Below are 25,606 nucleotides of genomic sequence, written 5' to 3' on the forward strand. Positions count from 1 at the left end.
AAGGGCTTAAAAAGTAAAACATAAATACATTGACTCAACTAGGACTCGAACCCAGGCCCTCCGTTTAAGGAACCACGACGCTCTCCACTCGGCCAACCTCGAACTTTGTTGCTTAAGGGCAAATTTTGATGTAATTCTGCTTTGTCTTTCAGTGTCTCATGTCTTAATGAGAAGACTCACAAATGCACAATTTTACGAGTAACAAAAAAGGAAAGCTAACCTCGGGCGGAGCCGAAGTTGATATACCCTTGCAGTTGAGTCGCAGTCCGCTAGGTGGCGCCACGCAACTTATATTATTCGATATATAGCGGATCGTATATAGTCGGCTGATCCTTATGAAATTTGGCATATTGAATTATTTTGCCCAAAGAGTAATCTGTACCAAGTCCCATCTTTCTAACTTAAAAAACACCAAAGTTATGCCAATTCCGATCGTTCTATGACAGCTATAGGATATAGTCCGCCGATCCTTATGAAATTTTGTACATAAGATATTTTGGCCAAATATAACATGTGTGGAAAGTCACAACCCTCTAACTTAAAAAATAGCAAAGTTATGGCATTTCCGATCAATCAGTTATATGGCAGCTATAGGATATAGTCGACCGATCCCGGCCGTTTCGACTTATATACTACCTGGAAGGAAAAAAAGGATGTGTGCAAAGTTTCAACTCGATAGCTCTAAAACTGAGAGACTATTTTGCGTAGAAACCGACAGACAGACAGACAGACGGACATGCTCATATCGACTCAGGAGGTGATCCTGATCAAGAATATATATACTTTATAGGGTCGGAGATGTCTCCTTCACTGCGTTGCACACTTTTGTCCAAAATTATAATACCCTCTGCAAGGGTATAAAAAGGTTTATATGCATATGCCCCCACTGAACATAAAATGCATATAAATAAAACACTGCTTTACTGTAATACATGTTTATTATATGATTGGTCGGATATGCCATAACTTGTTTTTTTTTTTTAAAGTAAGAAGTATGGGACTTTCTATGCATCCCACTTTGTGAAAAATTATCCGATCTGACAAATTTTGATAAGGATTGGCCGACTATATCCTATAGCTGCCACGTAACTGATTCATCGGAAATGCCTAATATTGGTGTTTTTTAAATTGGAGGGTTTGGACTTTCCACACATGTTAAATTTGGTCAAAACATCTTATGTGCAAAATTCATATGGATCGGCCGACTATTTTCTAAAGCTGTCATATGTTTATGCTGTGGAATGTTTTTTAAGTTAGAAAGATGGGACTTGGTACAGATTTTATTATAGACAAAATAATCTGATTTGCCAAATTTCATAAGGATCGGCCTACTATATCCTATAGCTGCCATATAACTGAACGATTGGAATTGGCATAACTGCAAGGGTATATCAACTTCGGCTCCGCCCGAAGTTAGCTGTCCTTTCTTGTTTTTTTTATAATTTTTTATATAGTAAAAGTCTCATAAGGACAATTTGGTTTCCCAAAACTACGAAACAATTTTGGATTTTAAATACATTTTTGGGCAAATTTTTAATTAAAATTTTTAACCTAACAAAATTCCAAAACCTTTTAAATTAAAAATACGTAAAACTTCGAAACCACTGAAGCTATCGAAAAATTCTTTACGTCTTTGGAAAGGTTTTTAATTATTCCACCTTCTTAAATGTCAAAATCTTTTGGTGTTTATCCTTAAAATTAAAGTATTGCTAACTGTGTGAATCGCCAGTCCAGAGGTTACTTCTATATATACATATTCCATATATTATGTGTTCTATTTTAAATAAATGAAGATCAATATATACAAAAAAACAACTGATATCATATAAAAAAAACCTCTTGACGAGGTAAAGTACCGGTGACGAACCTGCATGCGAAACCCAAAATATCTGATATCAATTTTAGTGACGAAAATATGCTATATAGGTGTACAAAATTGCATATAAAAAATATTCTTGTTCGGCACGTGCAAGAAAAACAAACAAAAAATCAGTCACGTGCCATACTAGAATATTTTTTATATGCAATTTTGTACACCTATATAGCATATTTTCGTCACTAAAATTGATATCAGATATTTTGGGTTTCGCATGGAGGTTCGGCACCGGTACTTTACCTTGTCAAGTAGTTTTTTTAAATGATTAAATATAATACAACAAAAAATTTTATTTTTACAAATAACAAGATAAAGAAAAATTTCGAGGAAATTAGACTGGAAATCGGTAGTCAAAGGGGCGGGCATAGGACATACCTACAGTTACACAGTTATGCACTGGAAACAATAGTTGTTCCCTGAGTACTTAAGATTTAACCTGAGCAAGAATAAGCATCAGCAGGTACGACGTTTCTTTAATGGAGGTAGGCTTAATAGTTTCAGCCGACAACAATGTGATGGAAGGCGATTAATAGTAGCCCTTTTTAAATTTTTAAATGCAAATAAAAGAAACTGCTTTTGAACTGATTCTATACTTTTTTTATGAACTAAACGTATCAACAGAATTCTAGGATGGGATGAACCAGAAGGACATATAGAGTCTTTGTGGTTAAAGGATCATCAAACTTCCTTTGACAAACTCTATTCACTGTCAATGAAATATGTAATATAAATAGGAAAACTTCTGGTTAAAAAGGTCCTCAAGGTCGATTATAAAGGAAACACGATCTAAGACGTGATTCCCATGCCATTACAAGACGGTATGGGGTATACTGCAATTAAACGTCGGAGCTTTATATAATACTTTGAGCTAGTAAGGGGAGTTAGTTAGTAAGGGGAGATTTTTAAAACACCAAAAACAGACTAAATCAAGGTCTAATTGCAAGTATCTGTGAAAAAAATGGTCGGAGAGAGAAAAACACAAATTTATATTATCAGCATACACAAATATAATAACATTTCTTAAGACTTTCTTAAGGTAAGTCGTTACCAAAAAGGACAAATAGCACTGGTCCTTAGAGATTCGAACTTGCGGACTCCCGATTATATCCCGATTTAAAAGCGTTTGTGACATTATGTTTTAAAACAAAACTCGTAGAATAGAAAGACAAAAATTTGATAGATAGAAAGTCATCCAGTGTAAGATTTTTGGAGGAAATATGATAAAGTTTTCATAACATTCATTAGAATGAATGGGAAATTAGAACGAAGCCGATCCTTATGTAATTTGGCATATCGAATTATTTAACCGAAAGAGGAATCCATTGTGGGAGTTGCAATGTTGGTAAAGGTTAAAGTTGGATTACAATTATTAATTTGTTAATAATTCATTAGCACAACTATGGTCGTGGAGTACAGATTTTTGACTAACTTAAGGGTCGGATCCGGCTGCAGCTTGAAGCCTTTGCCTGGTCGCAGCTAAGTGCGCCGCTAAAAGTGCGTTTGGCAGTTTCTCTTTGTGGGAACTGGGTGTGTCAACTTCTCCTCCCTTTAAGTGGTCGCCGTCCCGGTGACTCGCTAGTTCCACCATCTCACTAGTTTCTGATTCGAGGTGACCCCCGGTCTAGCCGAGCCAAATGTAGAGCCTGGTAGGAAGAAGGCGAGTAGGGTGAGGGAGTTGCTGAGGATGGAACCCAAGGTAAGTTCTTCTCTAAGGGTCCCGATGTGGTGCTCGTGACTCAGCTCATGAAGAAATGGGAGACTTAGCCGGTTTTGGTGTGACTTAATGTTGACCACGGTCATGGCCGACACAGCTGGCCTTTTCATCAACCTTCCCAGCTGGTTTACGAACCAAGTTCCGTTGAGGCCTATCTTGTCAGAATAGGTTACCTAGTAGGTTCCAGATATTTTTTGGTCCCTTCCCTGGTCGTCGGTTATGGTCATGTTGGCGTCGTTTACTATGAGGGTGCCGTGCCTACAACCGTAACTGCACAAGTGCCATTTCGGAGCTCCCTGCAGATGGTGGCGCCAACCGTCGTAAAACCCGATGTTGATGTTTCGGCTTTGGCATTCAGCGAAAAGGTTTCCACTTTCGAAGTCTAGGATCTTGTTGTGGTGCTCAGCCGGATAGACCGTTATCTTCTTACATACGAGTTTAGGGTTAGGAAATTTAATATACTATACTAATATTTTTATTCTAATTTTTATTTTTATTTTTATTTTTTTTTCTAATATTTTTATTAAACTAATGTTAATAGGCCGCTGGTCTTTAAATTCGCCAATGTCAGAGCTATTTAGAATGGCCGGACTTACGATATTTAATTTTACGATTTTTAATTAAAGTCGGGTGTGCCTGCAATAACTTTTAAAGCTGCCCCTATTAAGTTTTTAGGGTTGGGTTTTTTAGGGTTGTTACTAACTTGCGAATGTGTGTGAGTTCTGTCATTATAACCGATATCCTTTGGTCGTCAGTAAATCTTCTTGTCAACGTTTCGGTCTGGTCAGCGTAGACCTCGTAAGTTGTCGTGTTCGTCGCGTGTTGTAAGTATCCGTAAGACTCCCAAACTACAATGTCACCGTCCTCTATGGGGATATAGTCTGCGTTCGTATAGTCATTCAATTTCACCGTTGCATCCGTTCTAGCAGCCGTTAGTGCCCACACTAAAATGTATTTTTCTATCCTAGAAAGATATAAATGAATAAAAAATATAAAGTTTATAAAAAGGTGAGGAGTCTAGCGAGGGTTATTAGCGTATAGTGTCCTTGTGGACCAAATGGTGATATTGAAGTGATTTAGCAAAATTGATTTAATGGTCTCGGAATTTAGTGATTTTTTATTATCGCAGTAGATTGTTTTTGTTTTTGGGAAGAAATTTATAATGTGTGGGGCTTTTATGTCCACAATAGCCCTCGATGCGATGGTTTGCACTGCGGCGAATTTTGAAAATTTATCGACGTATGTAAGGAAAAGGGTTCCGTCTGTTGAGAAAATATCAATGTGTAGGATTTCCCCCACAGAAGAAGGTATTGGTGTTTCTGCTACCACCTGCTTAGATGGATGGGGTTTGTATTTTGCCATGGAACTGGTTCTGCAGTTCGACGTAATTTCCGTTGCTAACCATTTTTGCTAAGCATTTTTGGGAAAATTTGCTTTACATTTTCCTGTGCTGCTAGGGAAGGACTCTATTAGTCGGTGGTAGATAAATGCCAAGGTTGGTAGGGTGCAATATATTGCGTTTACTACTTCAGCGTTTACCACTTCCTGTAATGCTTTTAGCAGGTTCTCCCGATTGGGGGTTCTAATTATGTGCCTCACCTTGCTTTTAAACAAGATTAACGTTTCCACTGAAAAACTGTTTCCATCCTCAATTATTATTTAATTTCAAAAACAGTTTACTGGGTTGTCGGTGGAATCGATAGTGTATGTCTTCGCTATGGGATTGTTCGCTATGAATGGTGGCTACATCTGATTCTGGAACGTCTTCTAGGACGTTTATGTTCAGGCGAGACAACGCGTCCGCCACGAGATTTTCCTTGCCTGGTTTATACATGAACTTTGCGCCATGATCGTCAATAATCCCCTTCGAGCGCTTCAATTTCGCGTTATGGTTTTTTTCTGAGACGGCAAAGGTGAGTGGTTGGTGGCCTAAAAAGATCCGCAAATATTTTACTCCGTAAAGGTAATTTCGGAGTTTATTTAGTCCCCAAACAATGGCGAGAAGCTCTCGCTCGTTGGTTGCGTAATTTTTTTCGTTGTCACGTAGTTTACGTGATATCATTGTGATTGGGCGGCCATCTTGGGATAGTACCGCCCCAAGTCTTTCTTGATTGATATTTGCTGACTTTGCCATTTTCTCCCTTAAGAATATTTGTTAGGGGCCTTGCGATTGTCGCGAAGTTTTTAATGAAACACCTACACTAGTAGTAGCTTCCTAACCCCAGAAATGATCTGAGGTCGAAGAGTGTTTTTGGTGGGGGAAATTTCTTAATGGCTTCTACCTTTTCGGGTGAAGTTCGGAGTCCCTCTTGCGACACTATGATCCCCAAGGCTTTATTCAACGCTCTTTTTAAAGAATTTTGACTTTTCCTGGGATACTCTCATGCCTCCTTCTAAGAGTTTTGTTAAGACCCAATCCACGTCCTTTACGTGGTCTTCTTTTGTTTTTGCGAAAATTATGACGTCATATACATACACGTAACATAACTAAGAGATTCTCTCTCTTAGAACGTCAGCGATAGCCCTTTGAAAGATGCTCGGAGCATTTTTAAGTCCGAGTGGCATTCTACAAAACTCATATTTGCCATTGTTTATAGAAAAGGCAGTTTTTTCCCTGTCTTTTTCCGCCAGCTCTATTTGATGAAAGCTTAATTTGAGGTCTTGCGTTGTGAACAATTGTGACTCGCCCATGTTCGACATTATTGTCGAAATTGTAGGGATAGGATATCTATCATCCACGGTTCTTTGGTTTAGCTTCCTGAAGTCTATAACCTAACGCTTTCTCTTAGCCCCGTTTGGGTCTGTTCCCTTTTTATCTATAACCCAGGTGGGGTTGTTATATGGGGACTTGGATGGGGCCTTATTACGCCGTCCGCAAGAAGTTTTTTAACCTCTGCATTGACGAATTCGGTTACACCCATGGGGTGTGGGTAGGACCTAGAGTACACCGGTTCCCCATCAATTTTAATTGTGGCTATAGTGTTTATATTAAATGGCAGCGCTTCGTCCGGTTCGGCGAAGGCTTTATGATTTTTTACAATCATTTTATCAAAGGAGGCTTTTATTGCCAGGGGAACGTCCTCATCATCAATTTTAATAAAATTTACGTTTTCTGCCTTAGTGAATCTGATATTTTCATTTACATTGCTTGTGTGCAGAATATTTCCGGCAAAATCGAGTTTCGCATTCACTTGTTTAAGCAAGTCGAGCCCGATAATGCCGTCAAAGTCATTGAGGTTACTTAGTATGAAAAAGGGTGTTTCTACGTGAATCACCGAAACTAGACATTTTTTGTCTATTTTGGTGAAGCCATGGATCAACTTCACCGTGAAGGGTTTCTCGGCTGCCACGATGCCTTTCATCCCCGGGATTGGAGTAATGTAATTTTTATAAGTACCTGTGTCTAAAAGTAGTTTTATTTCCTTTCCTGCTACCGTACGTGTGATGTAAGAGAGCAGGGATTTTATCCTAAAAAAATTACAGGAGTCTTCTGCATCCAACTCATCTTCTATTTCAGTAGCATAGGCTTGTGCTACAGAGTCATAGTCTTCGTCGTCGGTGTTTTCTTCCGGCATGAGGTTCATTTTTTTTTGGAATCGCTCTGACTGCCCCTTTTGCCATGTTGTGGGCTGTCTAAACCTGGAAGAGGTGTCAACCTCCATTGGCTCTGGAGCTGGCTGATCCTGAGTGTTGTAGGGTCTTTGTTTAAAAGAACCATTTTGGTTGTTGGTTCCCTTTTGGGTCCTAATGAAATTAGGGGTTTTTTTATCGCCCCTGTTCGTAGTGGGTTTGGGGATTTTTCCAACCTGTTTGCCGCTGGATGTTCGGCTTATGTGTTTTCTCTTTATTGTGTCGGGCGAAAGGGGCCGCAAAGGCGATTTTTTCATTCAAGCGTTTCAAGCGTTAACTAATTTTTGGTATGGTATCTCTACATTTAAGTGAGTTCAACTCTTTTATAACTGCGGCTAATTTCCTATCAAATAGTTTCTGTTGCTTTTGAAGTGCGCCAGTTATGGCGGCTTCAATATTCGCAATTTGTTCTTCCTGCATTATTTGTGTCCACTGCTGGGGTTTCTTGGTTTGTGACGTTGAGAGCGCTGTCTCGAATAGTGACAATCTGTCTTAGTTTGCTGTGATGTTTTTAGTTTCAAGCCATATATTGCTATTTTTAGAAGCAATACCTTGTCAGTATTTGTTTCATCTGAGTACCCATCCGGCTGCTTCATGTAGACCGTCTCACTCAGATCGCTGTTAGGATACGCGGTGCATACACCCATTTGATAAAGGTGTTGACTGTGCACCGTCGCCAGTGCTATAATAGAGCGCACACTCTCCAATCGGTATACCGGCGAAAATGATTCTTAGTAATTTACGCCAAACTGCCTTTCACTACCAGTCGAGCCTTGAAACGTTCTATTTTGCCATCTTTATCACGCTTCACGTTGAACACCCACTTGCGTGACTCCTCCACGACATGCTCACCATTTTCTTCGGCACTCTCGTACTGATCTGTGCTCTCATCGGAGCTGCCGGCGTCAATGGATAAGTCAGAAACGATTTCTGCATCTCCGGGTCCCTGCTCCTGGCGGGCCTCCTCCAGTTCCTCCAGATTGATCGTCACAGCATCACCCTTGGTGCCCTTGTTCACCACACTTGAAGCAAACGATATTTTTTCGTTTCTTTTGCCCATAGGTTTTCGTCTGTGAGTTGTGCTTCTGCGTTGCAGCGAATACCTTAGTGTCGACTCGTTCATCTGCTATTCCTTTTCTTTCGCTCTCCTCCTTTAACTTTATGGTGAGAACTTCGAACGAAGGCAACTTATCTCGTATCTCCATAGCGACCACGAAATGTTCAAATTGCTTTGGAAGGCTTGATAGCAAAACGATAGTGCGAAATTCATCGTTTAGCTCTATTCCAACTCCAGTTAGACCATCCAGAATTTCCACAAATTCACTTATGTAGGTCGTCATGCTCCGCCCTTGCTCCATCCGTTTATTAAGCAGTTTCTTGTATAACTGTACCTTTCGTACAGGTCCGCTTGGTTGATGAACCTCCTTCAACTTGGTCCATGCCTCCACATTCAAGCAATTCTTGATGTAGGCCAATTGAGATGACTTTACACTCAATGTTATTTTTGCCAACGCCTTACTATCCATGGCCGCAAACTGTTGTCCTTCTGGAACATTCGTTCATTTAGCTCTCCATACGTAACACTCCACAAACCGGAATGCACCAATACAGATCGCATTTGTATTTTCCATGTGTCATAGTTCGTCTCCTCTAACTTATCAATTTGATAAAGAGCACTCATTGTTTTTAAAAGGGAGTCACAAACCAAATAACATGAATTCTCCAGTGGCTGGGCCCATAACCTCTTGAGCGGCAGAATTCGAAGCGACAAAATCAGAACACCGTGTGTATGCTTCGGAGCTTAATTTGTGACTAAGGAAAAATTGATACACATATTTTTTTATTCTCTGTTTAGTTACCGAGCGTTTTCGGGAGCTTTATTTTTTGTTTTCTAGCACAGTTCGATATATAGATATTATTACAATTTATTTAATTATTTTGGGGTTTCGACAATTGATATATGTACATATGTGACTGAGTAAGGTTGACGACCGAATTAAAATAATGACGCGGGAGCGCGGCTCAATGCTTGATGCTGCGGAGCGACCGAGAGATCCCGCGAGAGATCGAGACAAACCCTAGCGCATGACGGCAGATGCAAGTGGCCGATCGAATGCACGAGAGCGGGCGACGAGAATAGAGCGGGCGACGCGAACATAAATGTAAAAGAAAGTGAGGTCACGTCAATAAATTATTGCCGGGCTAATTTCTTTCCGGCGGCTGCTTGACCCGACGTACTCCCCCCGTTGGAAGATGAGCTTTCAACAGCATCATGAAGGGGCACGCGGCACAATTTGTTCACTGCCCGCCTTGTAGCTCCGGACGCCGTCCTCAGCAGCGCACCCGACACACTCCGTCACATTCGTCTTCATCCTCGCTGTTACTGCAGCTTGGCGATGACATCTCGGTAGCCATTTAGCTGCCAAAGTCCAAGAGCGGCTTCACATCCACTCTGGGTAACATATGACCTATCACACTAGCCATCACTGTGAAGATCCCGGCCAGACGCTTCTCCATGCGCTGCTCGAAGTGACGACGGTGCCTGTAATATTTCTCCGTCTCGCTGAGCATTTTGCGGAGGCGTTTATTCTTTGGCTCGGAAACAAAACTGCGATGAGACTCCACCTTCACCGCCTCCGTCTGAGGCTGGACGAGCAACTCTCACTGCTTAGCTTCCATGAGGACCTTACAATCGTCAGGGACTCCGCCTCCACAAACAATCCAACCGAGCCGAGTTTTTTGGATGGAGAGCAAACACAGAGAAAGATGAATGTGTAAAATAATCCAGCTCCAATTAGCAAATCTACTGGCTGAGGCTGGTGAAAATGAGGATCCGCTAGCTCTACATGGTTGGGAATTTTCTAAGAGCTGACGTCCAATGCAAAATTCGGCTGAAGGTCAGTGATGTTGGAGGCTACGATCGCAGTTAATTGCGCAGAGTAGTCAGAGCATTGGGATTGCAAGCTGACTTGCACAGAAAACCCATCTTTAGAGAACCCTGCGCCTCATATACCGGATACAGTCACCGGAGTCCTTATCTTCCGCATCTGCAGCTGATACGCCAGCCTTGAAGTGACTAGATGCACCTGCGAGCCAGAATCGAGCAGCGCTCGGCAGGGCAGTAGATCTCCGGAGCGGTTCCTAACCAGAATATTGGCAGTGGCTAGCAACACCACATCACCAAAGCGATCCTTAGCGACGAGAGAATTGACGGCGGCGGACGCTTAACCACAACCAGCCATGTTGCTAGATGTGTAAACCTCAGGAGAGGAGTGTTGGCCTTGAGCTGGCGAATTGCCACCAAAATGCAGCAGATTATGATGTCTGCGTCCACAAGCACGGCAGCTTGACGCATTGCAATGCCGATAGGTACTTCCGGCATAAATCCAATCGCCTAATTTCGCCTAAACGATCTTCAGGCGACAAGCTTAAAAACCTTGGGCAGGAGTTTATTATGTGAGAATGGCCATCACAAATCATTCATGCGGACGAGTTGGTAATCATAAATGCAGAGTTTCCTGGATGAAAGGACCTACGCCAGCCTACCGCAAGGTTTGGTGCATACGATGTCGTCGGCAAATCCATGCTCTCCAAAGTCCGGCATCTTTGCTCAAGAAAACTGGCGATGGACTCCAACGTTGGAATGGAATCCAAGGAATCCGAGTCGGCTTGCATTTCCTTCCACTTAGACTGCGTGGCATCATCACCCTTCTGCAACAGCACTTGGATTATAATGCAGCTAGCAATCTGCTTCGTTGTGCCCATGCTTGACAGGGCTCGCATATGCGAATTAAATTTTTACGAAAGCTCGCGAAGCCTCGCCGCCGATGCGGATTCTACGGCCCTCAGATGCATTATCTCATTAACATGAGCTTGAAAAATAAGCCTGCGATTACTAAACCTTTTGTTTAGCAGCTCCAATGCGACGTCATAATTTTTGTACGTGAGCTCCAACGATCAAACAGTTTCCAAGGCAGATTCACGACGGCACGAAGGACCGTAACTGTTGAAACTTCTCGACCCGACTTATAAATTTGTTTGGGTCCACCATGGTCGAGAATAGTGACCGAAATTCAAGCCACTCCGCATAACCTCCACTAAAAGTGGGAAGTGGCAGTGGCGGCAAAGCCTGGAAAGATCTGCCGAACGACGCATTAAAATTGGTGGCAGCAGTACCGTTGACTCGCCGGCAACAAACTAGAGCGCCGCATAATCTCCTGGTCCTGGATGAATCGTGCCTTCCTCGCCGCATCGTTGAAGTTGACGCGCAGCTTGCTCCTGAGTTCTGAAGCATCCAGATCGGACAGCTCCTTGTGTGTGCTCTTGAAATCCGCGACGATGCGTTCCAATTCGCTAAGCCGCACATTTATCATCGACTCCGGAAATTTCTCCACTGCTTTTGTCCTCCTTGAATCCTTGAAGGTCGTCAAAAAGGACAACTGCACTTTGGCTCAGGAATTCTTTCCTTCCAGGAAAGCCTTAATCGAAAAACGGATTCATTTTCGCAACAAAAATATTATTTTAGATCGTTTATTTATTGTCAGCTCACGACCTACTGTGCAACTTCTATATAACGGGGTAATATATGTATGAGCGATTGTAGCACTCTGCAAACAGCGTATGTCAACATGTATGTCAACAGATGCTAATATTTCGCGCACAAATCACAAACCGAATAATTTTTTTTAAATTTATTTATTTATGTTTATATATTTTAAGCCGCACAGCTCAAATTTACAACAGAAAATAATTTGTTAAATTATTAAATTAAATTTGTTAAATTATTTTTACCTTAAGTATAGATGACCTTATAAGGTAGAAAATATAAAAAAAAACTAGAAAGGAAAGCTTACTTCGGGCGGAGCCGAAGTTTATTGTACCCTTGCAATCACTGTGGACGGAAGTCCACGAGGAATATGCCTAGGCGTGCGCGAGGAAACTCTATATATAGCCGAAGAATTAAAAATTTTCTGTAGGCAACCGATCTAAATGAATGATATACCAATCGAAAGGTATTGTTTCAATTAGATAATTTTTGTCGAAACATATTCCAAAAGTTATTTGGTTTGGGAGAAATTAGGGTGAAAGTAAAAAAAATTTTAATCACTAAAGTGGGGCTGGTGGACACATTTTAGTCCCCAGATAGAATATTTTTATTTATTCGCATTCCAGAGCTAAATACGCGTCGACCCGATCCGACATTTCATTCAGAAGTTATTCGAAAAATTCGATTTTTTCTTCTTCTTCAAAATGAAGCCAGTTTGCGTCGGTTTGTCTGTTTGCACTATTTTTTCCTTAGAAATACTGAAAAAAATTGGAAAATGTTTATTACTATCATATGAGCAACTATTGTTCTACAACTTTTTGAAATATCTTAAGCTTACGTCAAAAAATTAAAAAAAACTTGGTTATGAAAATATTCATAACTTTATAATTAAGAAAGATTGTCGTCTCTCGTGTGGGAGATGCCTTAAACAAATGTACGGCGGCGATGGGGCAACCCGCTTCCAAAACACAAGCCAATGTGTATGCGTCTCGACGCGGAATGGCTGGATCGCAAACGAAGACAATGTCTCCTCGTTGAATCGGCTTCTCTCTGCGGCACCACTTCTCTCTCCGTGTCAGCGTGGGTAGGTACTCCAAGACCCACCTCCTCCAGAATCGGTCTCTCAACATCCTTGCCACGCGCCACTGCTTCCGCGTAGCTCCTTCCTTGACGAGGCCTCCATCCAAGCCGGGGGTATCCGGTGGGCAAGCTGCTCCCTTGAGGAGATCGTTGGGCGTAAGAGGGGCTTCCTGGTCCGCACTCACTGGCAAATGGGTGAGCGGACGAGAATTAACGACATTCTCCGCCTCTATCAGGAAGCTCTCCAGGACGTGCTCCTTCGGCGCCACTTCCTTCACTGTGTGGCGTAGCACCCTCTTCACGCACTGTACCATTCGCTCCCAAACTCCACCCTCTGACGGGTTCGCTGGGCAGTTGAAGATCCATTCAATTCCTTTGCTTGACAGCTCCGACTGGATCTTCTCGGGTTCGAAGATCTCCGCAAATCTCTTGGCCTCTCTGTCTGCTCCAACGAAGTTCCTGCCATTGTCGCTGCGCAGTCTATGTACAGGCCCTCGACGGCAGATGAAATTCCTGATTGCAAGTATGCAGGAATCAGTCGACAGGTCATGTGCCAGTTCCAGATGAATCGCCCTGGTCGTCAGGCCGGTAAACAAAGCCACCCATCGTTTCTTTTGGTGCCGAGCAACTGTCACTAGCAGCGGCCCAAAGTAGTCGAGGCCTGTGCTCTTAAACGGCCAGCCATAGGCGTCCAAACGATCATCTGGCATGGGTCCCATAATCGGCGGCATCGGCCGTGCTCTGTGCAGCTTACACTTGCTGCATCCCGAGATCACACTACGTGTGTCCTCAGCTCCTCAGCTGCTTCACACTCAGGTACATTGAGGCCGTAGTTCTCCAGCTCATCTCGTTGTCCACGGCATCGACGTAAGAATCTTAGGACCCAGGCCGTAGTCCTCAGCAATCGCCTGTAGCTTGAGAATCTCTCCAGCGATATAAACGGGTCACTCGCGCCAACAAGCACGAACTCACCCGGCATCTCCTCTTCGTCTTCTGCATCCGCTTCGTCGGTGGGTGCAGTTCCTGGCCAGCTGCCCGCTGGTCTCCTCAGGAATGCCGGTCCTCTTAACCAGCGTGACTCCTCGCTTAGGTCCACGCTGCGTTGCGCTCGAGTTGCATCATCTGCCACGTTGTCGGCGGATGGAAGCCATCTCCATTGGGCCACCTTTGTCGACTCCAGAATATCGGCTACTCTGTTCCCTACGAACTGCTTGTAGCGCCTGTGTGTGCTGCCAATCCAACGCAGCACTGTCTTCGAATCCGTCCATAGCACAGTCTCTGCAATGGCCACACTATGGTCCTGTCTGACTGTGTCCATCAACCTCGTTCCTAGAACTGCTGCCTCAAGCTCCATAAAGGCGTTGTACATCTCAGCCGGTAGTGGTTCATCCCATGAGATCTTCCTTCTCCATACCTCTCGCAACAACAACTTCCCTGTTATCATTAGACAACACAGGAATCCCAAGGGGTCGAACGTTGACATGACCATACTCAAGAATTCCCTTTTTGTGGCAATTCTCTTCCCATCGGACACGACGGGGGCGACTTTGTGGTACTTCACTCGAAACCTGAAGTCGTCCGTGGCTGGTTGCCACCGCATTCCCAAAATCTTTTGCTCGGCCTCACCCCATCCAATACTCTGGGCGTGATCACTGGGTCCAAGCATCCTCTCCACTGTAGGCGAACTGGACGAAAACTTGCAAAGCTCAAAACCGCCTTCTCCATGTATCTTCTTCACTCTGCTAGATACTTCGATCGCTTCGCTCTCTGTGGCGAAGCTGTCCACATAGTCATCCACGTAGTGGTAGTCCACGATGGCCTTGACTGCTCTGGGATCCGAATCCAGGAATCGCTTGGCATTCACTGTCTTCACATGATGCGCCGCACTCGGTGAGCATGCTGCTCCAAAGGTCATCACGCACATCTCGTAGACGTCGGGGTCCCGTTGGTCATTCCCATCTCTCCACAGAAATCGTTGCGCGCATCTATCCTCGGGTCGGATCAGCACCTGGTGAAACATCTCCTTAATGTCGCTGCAGACTCCGACGGCACCTTCCCTGAAATGGAAGAGGATAGATGCCAAGGCCTTATAGTGTTGCGGCCCCTTGCTCAGCGCAGAATTCAGTGATACTCCTCCAACTCGTGCCGCTGCGTCGAATACTAATCGGATCTTCCCTGGCTTGTTGGGATTCTCCACTCCAAAATGCGGCAAGTACCATGTTCTATCGCTTCCCGAATCGATCTCCTGTCGTTCCAGACGCCGAGCGTATCCCTTGTCGACGTAATCATTAACAATCCGTGAATATTCTTGGGCGAACTGCCCATCTCGCTTTATTTTCTTCTCGATGTTGACCAATCTATTGTACGCCATATCATAACTACGTGGCAGCACAACGTTATCCGTTTTCCACAATAATCCCGTCTGGTATCGGCGGCCAACTCGCACCGTAGTATCCTCCAAGATCTTCTGAGCCCTCACGTCGTCGCTGGCTGCGGCCACTGGCGCCGCCTTCACACCGAAGTTCTCGATCTCGAAGTAGTCCTCGACGATCCGTTCCACGTTATCATCCAACGACGTGGCTAGCAGACAAGACCTCGGAGATGGCGTGTCTCGTCGTCCTTCTACAGGCCCAAAAACAACCCATCCTAATTCGGTTGCGGCCGCGTACGGTCCCTCGCTGGCAAACCGTCTCGTTTTCAACGGCAGTCCTAGATGCCCATGGTCCAAACCAATAAGCAGCTTCGGCACTGCATTTACGTAGGGCTTCATTGGTAATTGAGCGTCCTTGTTCACGCTCCTAACATCCCTTCTGTGCAGGCTCTGCATCGGCAGACTCAAGTTCGAAATGGCATAGACGTTTCTCAGCACATGTCGGGAGGACTCGCCTGCTCCACTGATCTCCAGACTTACCACGTTAGTAGGCTCTCTTGTGGCCCTGCCTCCGAACCACTGAACGTTCAGCTGACGACGTACTCCTTGTACGCCTAGCTCTGCAACCAGCTCGTTGTCGACCATCGTCACCGAAGAACCTTCATCCAGAAGAGCGTACGTGTCCACCTGCTTCCCACCTCCGTATAGCGTCACCGGCAATACGCGGAACAGAAGTCGTTCTCGGTCCTCGTCGACACAGCTCAAATTTCTCTCCGGTGTCGCAGAGGCATCCACGGATGAGGCTGCTCCTTCATTCACTTGGACGCCTTCCCTCGGTCCGGCTGCCTGCCGGTTGTAGCCTCTCCAATTGCCGCCTCGCTGTGGCGGTCTCCTGAAGCCTTCATTGTTTGCCTCATGAAGAAGACGGTGATGCTTCCTCCTGCATCCATTCACGGGGCACTCTCCTGACGCAGCGCAGGATCCAGTCATATGCCCGCTTTGCAAGCACATGAAGCATAGACGATGTCTTCTTGCGAGTCTCCACCTCTCTGTAGGTGTGGCTGCAATAAATCGTTGGCAGTCCCGAACTGCATGTTGTCCAAGGCCTTCACAAATTGGACAATTGCGGCAGCTCTCCTGTTGCTCGTCCTGCTCTCGGTCGACGCTGGCATGAAGCAATCGACGCCTTGGCTCCTTTCCATCAATGTCCGCCACCACGCAGACCACGTTGGCTAGTTCCATCAACCACGAACTGAAGTCCACAATCGTCGGATAGGGCTGAATAGTTGCAGCGTGCCTTGCCCAGTCCACTCGTTTGCTTATTGGGAGCTTGGCCACAAGTTCTACCATCAGCATAGGGTTACCCAGGTGCTGCTCCGCCTTCGCTGACTGTAGGAAAGCCTTGAGGTTTCTGACATGGGTGGCGAATGCGACGATCTTTCCCAGGTTGTGCTCCGTAATTGCAGGCACATCTCGAATACTGTTGAGCTGGCTGCGTATTAGTTGCTCCGGTCGGCCGTATCTGAATCGCAGCTGCTCCACCGCTGCGTTCGCATTGCTGGGGTGAATCAACAACGACTTCACCGTCTCACGCGCGTCGTCCTTTAACGCCTTCAGTAGCCTTTGGTTGTTCTCCAAGTCCGAACAACCATACGCTTGCGTCGTCTCCGTAAACGCGCAGTAGAAAATGGGCCAGTCCTCTGGCTTCCCTCCAAACGTAGGCAGCTCAGGAAGCTTTCGTGGCGCCCAGCGTGCAGTTCCTCCAATGCTTGTCGCCCAAGCACCGTCTCCAGGAGAAGGCGCACGTACCGATGTTCCGCCGGCCACTTCATTCTGCAGCCCGAAACCATGCGCTGGAACAGTAGTGCCGGTAGCGCAAAATGGCGATGCGTGATTAATCCTCGTGGTACAGTTCTGCGAACACTGTACCGTTTGAGATCCGCTCCAGGATGGCGGTCTCTCTGACGCCGCATGATAAACACTTGTCGCGTTGGGTACGGTCAGGCCGATTGCAAATGGCGGCTGACCTACCCCAACCTCACTCGACATAACGGGGTCAGTGCGTTCCATATTAGCGCTGCGAGCGCGTTCCAACTCCTTCTCCAACTCGGCGATCCTATCCATGAGGTCGGCTACCTTCGGTTTCCTGGTGGCTCCAGATGCTGCCAGCTGCGCTGATGACGCCGGGGCTTCACTGCCTCGGCCGCCGGCTTGCGACGCCCCTGCACTAGGTTGCGGGGCCGAAGCGCTGCCATCTACTTGCGTTGCGCTATTCTGTCCCTCGTTTAGTCGGGGACTCCTTCTGGGCGAATGGTGCATCATGTCGTCCAGGCAATATCGATCCTCTCACCAGGGTGTTGTTCCAAAACAATGTCGCCAGTCACCTGACTGCGAATAAAAGCTTCTGTCGTCTCTCGTGTGGGAGATGCCTTAAACAAATGTACGGCGGCGATGGGGCAACCCGCTTCCAAAACACAAGCCAATGTGTATGCGTACAACGTATGTTTTATTCTATGGGGATTACATGTTAGGGTAAGAAAGAATGATAAATTACAAAAGCTTACCGCAGTTTAACCTCCCACACTCTATGACAACAATCACAAATTCACCACACGCGCCATTATTTTCTATCCTAGTGTGCCCAATCTCTTCACGAGTGCACAATAACAAAATTCTACTTAAATACTAACTATCGATAATCGATCCGCGACAAAGATATTAAAAAGAGCTTTACACCGTTGAAATGGTTTTTTAAATATCAATTTCTTTTCGACCAAACGTCTATATAGTACAAAAAAAAAATACACTAAAAATAAACTTTTTTTTTAAGAAAAAAAATTATTTTTCAAAATTTGCTCGACTGATCCTTTTTATATTGCACGTGTAGATAGCTTTTGAGATGACGCAACTTTTGATATATCGCTCATATCTGGCAAAATCCGCTAACTCAAGATATAGTCCTGTAAGTGCAGCTACCCATTTTGTACAGCCTCCTGTGAAGCTTGCATTTACTTGGCAACTTTGCTTTTTGGAGTCTGCATATATTTGGTCAATACCCTAAAAAATATTGAGTATATCTTTTCAGCTTTTAGTTTATTTATTTAAAAATAAAATCCAAATAAAAAAAGGGCTTAAAAAGTTAAACATAAACATTGGCTCAACTAGGACTCGAACTCAGACCCTCCGTGTTAGGAACCACAACGATATCCGCTCGGCTAACCTCGAACTTTGCTGCTTGGTGGCAAATTTTGATGTAATTCTGCTTTGTGTTTCAGTGTCCCATGTCTTAATGAGAAGATTCACAACTGCACAATTTTACGAGTAAAAAGCGTTATATGCATATGCCCCCACTGAAAATATAATGCATATACACTGCTTTGCTTAAATTACAGCCACCACCGTTTTTGGGCCAAATCATGGATTGAAATCTAAAAAAAAGTCTAGGCAAAGCAACTCCAATATTTTTCTAATATTTAATATTTTATATCGCACACACAAAATAAAGTGTTACATTCAACAATTTGTTTAACTAGAAAAACTGGAAAAACCTTTTTTTTTAATTTTAAAAATTTTCTGTAGGCAACCGATCTAAATGAATTATATACCAATCGAAAGGTATTGTTTCAATTAGGTATTAAATTGTATTGCATTCAATTAGACAATAAAAAATGCAAGAAAAACAAAAAAAAAAAATCAGGCACGTGATATCAAACTGTGGGTGATGGAACCTATGTTTTTCTGAACTTTGGTTCAGTGGAGCCTAAAGGTTACGGAGCATTTGAAATTTTGCGGGGGAAAAAAAATTTTTAAATTGTCAGCCTTTGTAATTATATATAAATAAAATATATAAACAATGATGGCAATTCGATATTACGAGATATTTATTATTGTGTGTTGTTTGTGATAATCCGTAATGATTAAGGAAAGCAAAGTTTACATAAACCGATTTCCTTTTGTTTCCACTGCCCATTGGTAGCTTTTCCTGAAGCTTCAAGCTTCCTGATGTACTGATGATCCTCCAGGAGTTCTATCACGGTCGCCATGTGATGTGTTGTACCCTTGCAGGTTTTTATTGGAGCAATGAATGGTCTTTATTAATTCAAAGCCTTTTTTATAAGGATATCTTATTCTATATTTTATTAGTCTCGTAGCTGCGCTGCCAGTAAAGTCGGCAGCGGAGAGACTTTATTACTTATGTATGTATATGTGTTTATGCTAACTTAAGCTATTGAAACGGTAGCTCGAGAGATGGAGCATATGCATAAGCGTGATGGCTAAATTCAGTGTGGAAATGCTGAAGCTTGCACTTCATATGTACAGTCTGAGGCATTCCCAAGTGATTATATTTCAACTTGAGTTTTGCCTCTGACATTGTGCTTAAGTTTATACAAAAAGTACAATGAATATACATGTTGTATAAATTCTACATGTCGTACAGTGGGTATTAGCTATATGAATATGACAATATACGACAATATGACATATAAATACATTCATTACGGATGTAGGATCTGAATAAAAAAAAAGAAAGGAAAGCTAACTTCGGGCGGAGCCGAAGTTTATATACCCTTGCAGTTGAGTCGCAGTCCGCTAGGTGGCGCCACGCATCTTATATAATTAAATGTATAAAGCGGATCGTATATAGTTGGCCGATCCTTATGAAATTTGGCATATCGAATTATTTTGCCAAAAGAGGCACAGAATGTCCCATCCTTCTAACTTGAAAAACAACGAAGTTATAGCATTTCCGATCCATCAGTTATATGGCAGCTATAGGATATAGTCGGCCGATCCTTATGAAATTCGACAAATCAGATTGTTTTTCCCTAAATAGAATCTGTACCAAATCCCATCCCAAGTTATGCCAATTTCGATCGTTCTATGACAGCTATAGGATATAGTCGGCCGATCCTTATGAAATAGGATGAATAGTAGGAAAGCCTTGAGGTTTCTGACATGGGTGGCGAATGCGACGATCTTTCCCAGGTTGTGCTCCGTAATTGCAGGCACATCTCGAATACTGTTGAGCTGGCTGCGTATTAGTTGCTCCGGTCGGCCGTATCTGAATCGCAGCTGCTCCACCGCTGCGTTCGCATTGCTGGGGTGAATCAACAACGACTTCACCGTCTCACGCGCGTCGTCCTTTAACGCCTTCAGTAGCCTTTGGTTGTTCTCCAAGTCCGAACAACCATACGCTTGCGTCGTCTCCGTAAACGCGCAGTAGAAAATGGGCCAGTCCTCTGGCTTCCCTCCAAACGTAGGCAGCTCAGGAAGCTTTCGTGGCGCCCAGCGTGCAGTTCCTCCAATGCTTGTCGCCCAAGCACCGTCTCCAGGAGAAGGCGCACGTACCGATGTTCCGCCGGCCACTTCATTCTGCAGCCCGAAACCATGCGCTGGAACAGTAGTGCCGGTAGCGCAAAATGGCGATGCGTGATTAATCCTCGTGGTACAGTTCTGCGAACACTGTACCGTTTGAGATCCGCTCCAGGATGGCGGTCTCTCTGACGCCGCATGATAAACACTTGTCGCGTTGGGTACGGTCAGGCCGATTGCAAATGGCGGCTGACCTACCCCAACCTCACTCGACATAACGGGGTCAGTGCGTTCCATATTAGCGCTGCGAGCGCGTTCCAACTCCTTCTCCAACTCGGCGATCCTATCCATGAGGTCGGCTACCTTCGGTTTCCTGGTGGCTCCAGATGCTGCCAGCTGCGCTGATGACGCCTGGGCTTCACTGCCTCGGCCGCCGGCTTGCGACGCCCCTGCACTAGGTTGCGGGGCCGAAGCGCTGCCATCTACTTGCGTTGCGCTATTCTGTCCCTCGTTTAGTCGGGGACTTCTTCTGGGCGAATGGTGCATCATGTCGTCCAGGCAATATCGATCCTCTCACCAGGGTGTTGTTCCAAAACAATGTCGCCAGTCACCTGACTGCGAATAAAAGCTTCTGTCGTCTCTCGTGTGGGAGATGCCTTAAACAAATGTACGGCGGCGATGGGGCAACCCGCTTCCAAAACACAAGCCAATGTGTATGCGTACAACGTATGTTTTATTCTATGGGGATTACATGTTAGGGTAAGAAAGAATGATAAATTACAAAAGCTTACCGCAGTTTAACCTCCCACACTCTATGACAACAATCACAAATTCACCACACGCGCCATTATTTTCTATCCTAGTGTGCCCAATCTCTTCACGAGTGCACAATAACAAAATTCTACTTAAATACTAACTATCGATAATCGATCCGCGACAAAGATATTAAAAAGAGCTTTACACCGTTGAAATGGTTTTTTAAATATCAATTTCTTTTCGACCAAACGTCTATATAGTACAAAAAAAAAATACACTAAAAATAAACTTTTTTTTTAAGAAAAAAAATTATTTTTCAAAATTTGCTCGACTGATCCTTTTTATATTGCACGTGTAGATAGCTTTTGAGATGACGCAACTTTTGATATATCGCTCATATCTGGCAAAATCCGCTAACTCAAGATATAGTCCTGTAAGTGCAGCTACCCATTTTGTACAGCCTCCTGTGAAGCTTGCATTTACTTGGCAACTTTGCTTTTTGGAGTCTGCATATATTTGGTCAATACCCTAAAAAATATTGAGTATATCTTTTCAGCTTTTAGTTTATTTATTTAAAAATAAAATCCAAATAAAAAAAGGGCTTAAAAAGTTAAACATAAACATTGGCTCAACTAGGACTCGAACTCAGACCCTCCGTGTTAGGAACCACAACGATATCCGCTCGGCTAACCTCGAACTTTGCTGCTTGGTGGCAAATTTTGATGTAATTCTGCTTTGTGTTTCAGTGTCCCATGTCTTAATGAGAAGATTCACAACTGCACAATTTTACGAGTAAAAAGCGTTATATGCATATGCCCCCACTGAAAATATAATGCATATACACTGCTTTGCTTAAATTACAGCCACCACCGTTTTTGGGCCAAATCATGGATTGAAATCTAAAAAAAAGTCTAGGCAAAGCAACTCCAATATTTTTCTAATATTTAATATTTTATATCGCACACACAAAATAAAGTGTTACATTCAACAATTTGTTTAACTAGAAAAACTGGAAAAACCTTTTTTTTTAATTTTAAAAATTTTCTGTAGGCAACCGATCTAAATGAATTATATACCAATCGAAAGGTATTGTTTCAATTAGGTATTAAATTGTATTGCATTCAATTAGACAATAAAAAATGCAAGAAAAACAAAAAAAAAAAATCAGGCACGTGCCGAACAAGAATATTTTTTATATGCAATTTTGTACACCTATATAGCATATTTTCGTCACTAAAATTGATATCAGATATTTTGGGTTTCGCATGCAGGTTCGTCACCGGTACTTTACCTCGTCAAGAGTTTTTTTATATGATTCAATATATGGCAAAATTTTCTAAATTTCTTCTCTTAGGTGTACCGCAGAAACTGTGGGTGATGGAACCTATGTTTTTCTGAACTTTGGTTCAGTGGAGCCTAAAGGTTACGGAGCATTTGAAATTTTGCGGGGGAAAAAAAATTTTTAAATTGTCAGCCTTTGTAATTATATATAAATAAAATATATAAACAATGATGGCAATTCGATATTACGAGATATTTATTATTGTGTGTTGTTTGTGATAATCCGTAATGATTAAGGAAAGCAAAGTTTACATAAACCGATTTCCTTTTGTTTCCACTGCCCATTGGTAGCTTTTCCTGAAGCATCAAGCTTCCTGATGTACTGATGATCCTCCAGGAGTTCTATCACGGTCGCCATGTGATGTGTTGTACCCTTGCAGGTTTTTATTGGAGCAATGAATGGTCTTTATTAATTCAAAGCCTTTTTTATAAGGATATCTTATTCTATATTTTATTAGTCTCGTAGCTGCGCTGCCAGTAAAGTCGGCAGCGGAGAGACTTTATTACTTATGTATGTATATGTGTTTATGCTAACTTAAGCTATTGAAACGGTAGCTCGAGAGATGGAGCATATGCATAAGCGTGATGGCTAAATTCAGTGTGGAAATGCTGAAGCTTGCACTTCATATGTACAGTCTGAGGCATTCCCAAGTGATTATATTTCAACTTGAGTTTTGCCTCTGACATTGTGCTTAAGTTTATACAAAAAGTACAATGAATATACATGTTGTATAAATTCTACATGTCGTACAGTGGGTATTAGCTATATGAATATGACAATATACGACAATATGACATATAAATACATTCATTACGGATGTAGGATCTGAATAAAAAAAAAGAAAGGAAAGCTAACTTCGGGCGGAGCCGAAGTTTATATACCCTTGCAGTTGAGTCGCAGTCCGCTAGGTGGCGCCACGCATCTTATATAATTAAATGTATAAAGCGGATCGTATATAGTTGGCCGATCCTTATGAAATTTGGCATATCGAATTATTTTGCCAAAAGAGGCACAGAATGTCCCATCCTTCTAACTTGAAAAACAACGAAGTTATAGCATTTCCGATCCATCAGTTATATGGCAGCTATAGGATATAGTCGGCCGATCCTTATGAAATTCGACAAATCAGATTGTTTTTCCCTAAATAGAATCTGTACCAAATCCCATCCCAAGTTATGCCAATTTCGATCGTTCTATGACAGCTATAGGATATAGTCGGCCGATCCTTATGAAATTTTGTACATAAGATATTTTGGTCAAATATAACATGTGTGGAAAGTCCCAACTCTCTTACTTAAAAAACACCAAAGTTATGGCATTGCCGATCAATCAGTTATATGGCAGCTATAGGATATAGTCGACCGATCCCGGCTGTTCCGACTTATGTACTATACTATATATAAAAAAACCTCTTGAAGAGGAAAAGTACTGGTGACGAACCTGCATGCGAAACCCAAAATATCTTATATCAATTTTAGTGACGAAAATATGCTATATAGGTGTACAAAATTGCATATAAAAAATATTCTTGTTCGGCACGTGCCTGATTTTCTTTTTTTTGTTTTTCTTGCACGTTTTTCTTGCATTTTTTATTGTCTAATTGAATGCAATACAATTTAATACCTAATTGAAACAATACCTTTCGATTGGTATATAATTCATTTAGATCGGTTGCCTACAGAAAATTTTTAAAATTAAAAAAAAAGGTTTTTCCAGTTTTTCTAGTTAAACAAATTGTTGAATGTAACACTTTATTTTGTGTGTGCGATATAAAATATTAAATATTAGAAAAATATTGGAGTGGCTTTGCCTAGTCCTTTTTTTAGATTTCAATCCATGATTTGGCCCAAAAACGGTGGTGGCTGTAATTTAAGCAAAGCAGTGTATATGCATTATATGTTCAGTGGGGGCATATGCATATAACGCTTTTTACTCGTAAAATTGTGCAGTTGTGAGTCTTCTCATTAAGACATGGGACACTGAAACACAAAGCAGAATTAAATCAAAATTTGCCATCAAGCAGCAAAGTTCGAGGTTAGCCGAGTGGACAGCGTTGTGGTTCCTAACACGGAGGGTCTGAGTTCGAGTCCTAGTTTAGCCAATGATTATGTTTAACTTTTTTATTTGGATTTTATTTTTAAATAAATAAACTAAGAGCTGCAAAGATATACTCAATATTTTTTAGGGCATTGACCAAATATATGCAGACTCCAAAAAGCAAAGTTGCCAATCAAATACACACACATTTATAAGTAAATGCAAGCTTCACAGGAGGCTGCACAAAATTGGTAGCTGCACTTTTCAGGATTGCCAAGAGAAAAATAGTGCAAACAGACAAACCGACGCACACTCTACGGATTCCATTTTGGGCAATATAATCCGATCTGCCAAATTTCATAAGGATCGCCCGACTATATCCTATAGACGCCATATAACTGAACGATCGGAAATGGAACAACCTTAACTGCAAGGGTATTTCAACTTCGGCTCCGCCTGAAGTTAGCTTTCCTTTCTTGTCTAGATATATTTTGTGCTTCAATGATTTTTCCTTAAACATTTTCCCATGGAAAATATTTTTTCTTATTGAAATCAGTAGATCATACTATTTTAAATTTTAGATTTAAGGGAAACTTGAAATTGTACTATTGAATTTGAGTAACTTTCTTCATTATTACGTTTCCTTAAGGCAAAGAAACCAATTTACAATAATAAAATGGCATAATTACGGCGCAGCCGGAATAATGATGTTATGAGTTCTGTATTGAGTTATGAGTTATGAGTTCTAAAACTTAATGCCTTAAAGCTAACAAAACTTGGACTTCATAGCGGCCAAGCAAACACGTTTTGCCGGATATGCATGGGCATCTGCCCAGACGCTGCGCCAGCAGTTTGGCCGGAGAGAACTCTCGAACGATCGGTCATTGCCGTCGCCCTGTAAACTTATATGAACCATATTGGCACACATTTCTTGGCACCCT

The 25,606-nt window shown here is 42.8% G+C and overlaps 2 protein-coding genes across 3 annotated transcripts in view; both read right to left on the reverse strand.

Annotated features, from left to right (window-relative positions):
* LOC6505343 (43 kDa receptor-associated protein of the synapse) overlaps positions 1–25,606 on the reverse strand; it is a 566,987-nt gene that overhangs the window by 481,261 nt on the left and 60,120 nt on the right. The gene's annotated exons all lie outside the window — the stretch shown is intronic.
* LOC123257729 lies at positions 13,619–17,919 on the reverse strand. The gene is made up of 2 exons (XM_044717655.1): positions 17,782–17,919; positions 13,619–17,728 (listed from the first exon to the last, which is right to left on the reverse strand). The coding sequence occupies exon 2, from the start codon at positions 17,537–17,539 to the stop codon at positions 13,619–13,621; it is 3,921 nt and encodes a 1,306-aa protein (XP_044573590.1). The 5' UTR covers positions 17,540–17,728; positions 17,782–17,919.

The sequence above is a fragment of the Drosophila ananassae genome (assembly GCF_017639315.1).
Source record: "Drosophila ananassae strain 14024-0371.13 chromosome 4 unlocalized genomic scaffold, ASM1763931v2 tig00000054, whole genome shotgun sequence".
NCBI classification, from domain to species: Eukaryota; Metazoa; Arthropoda; class Insecta; order Diptera; family Drosophilidae; genus Drosophila; species Drosophila ananassae.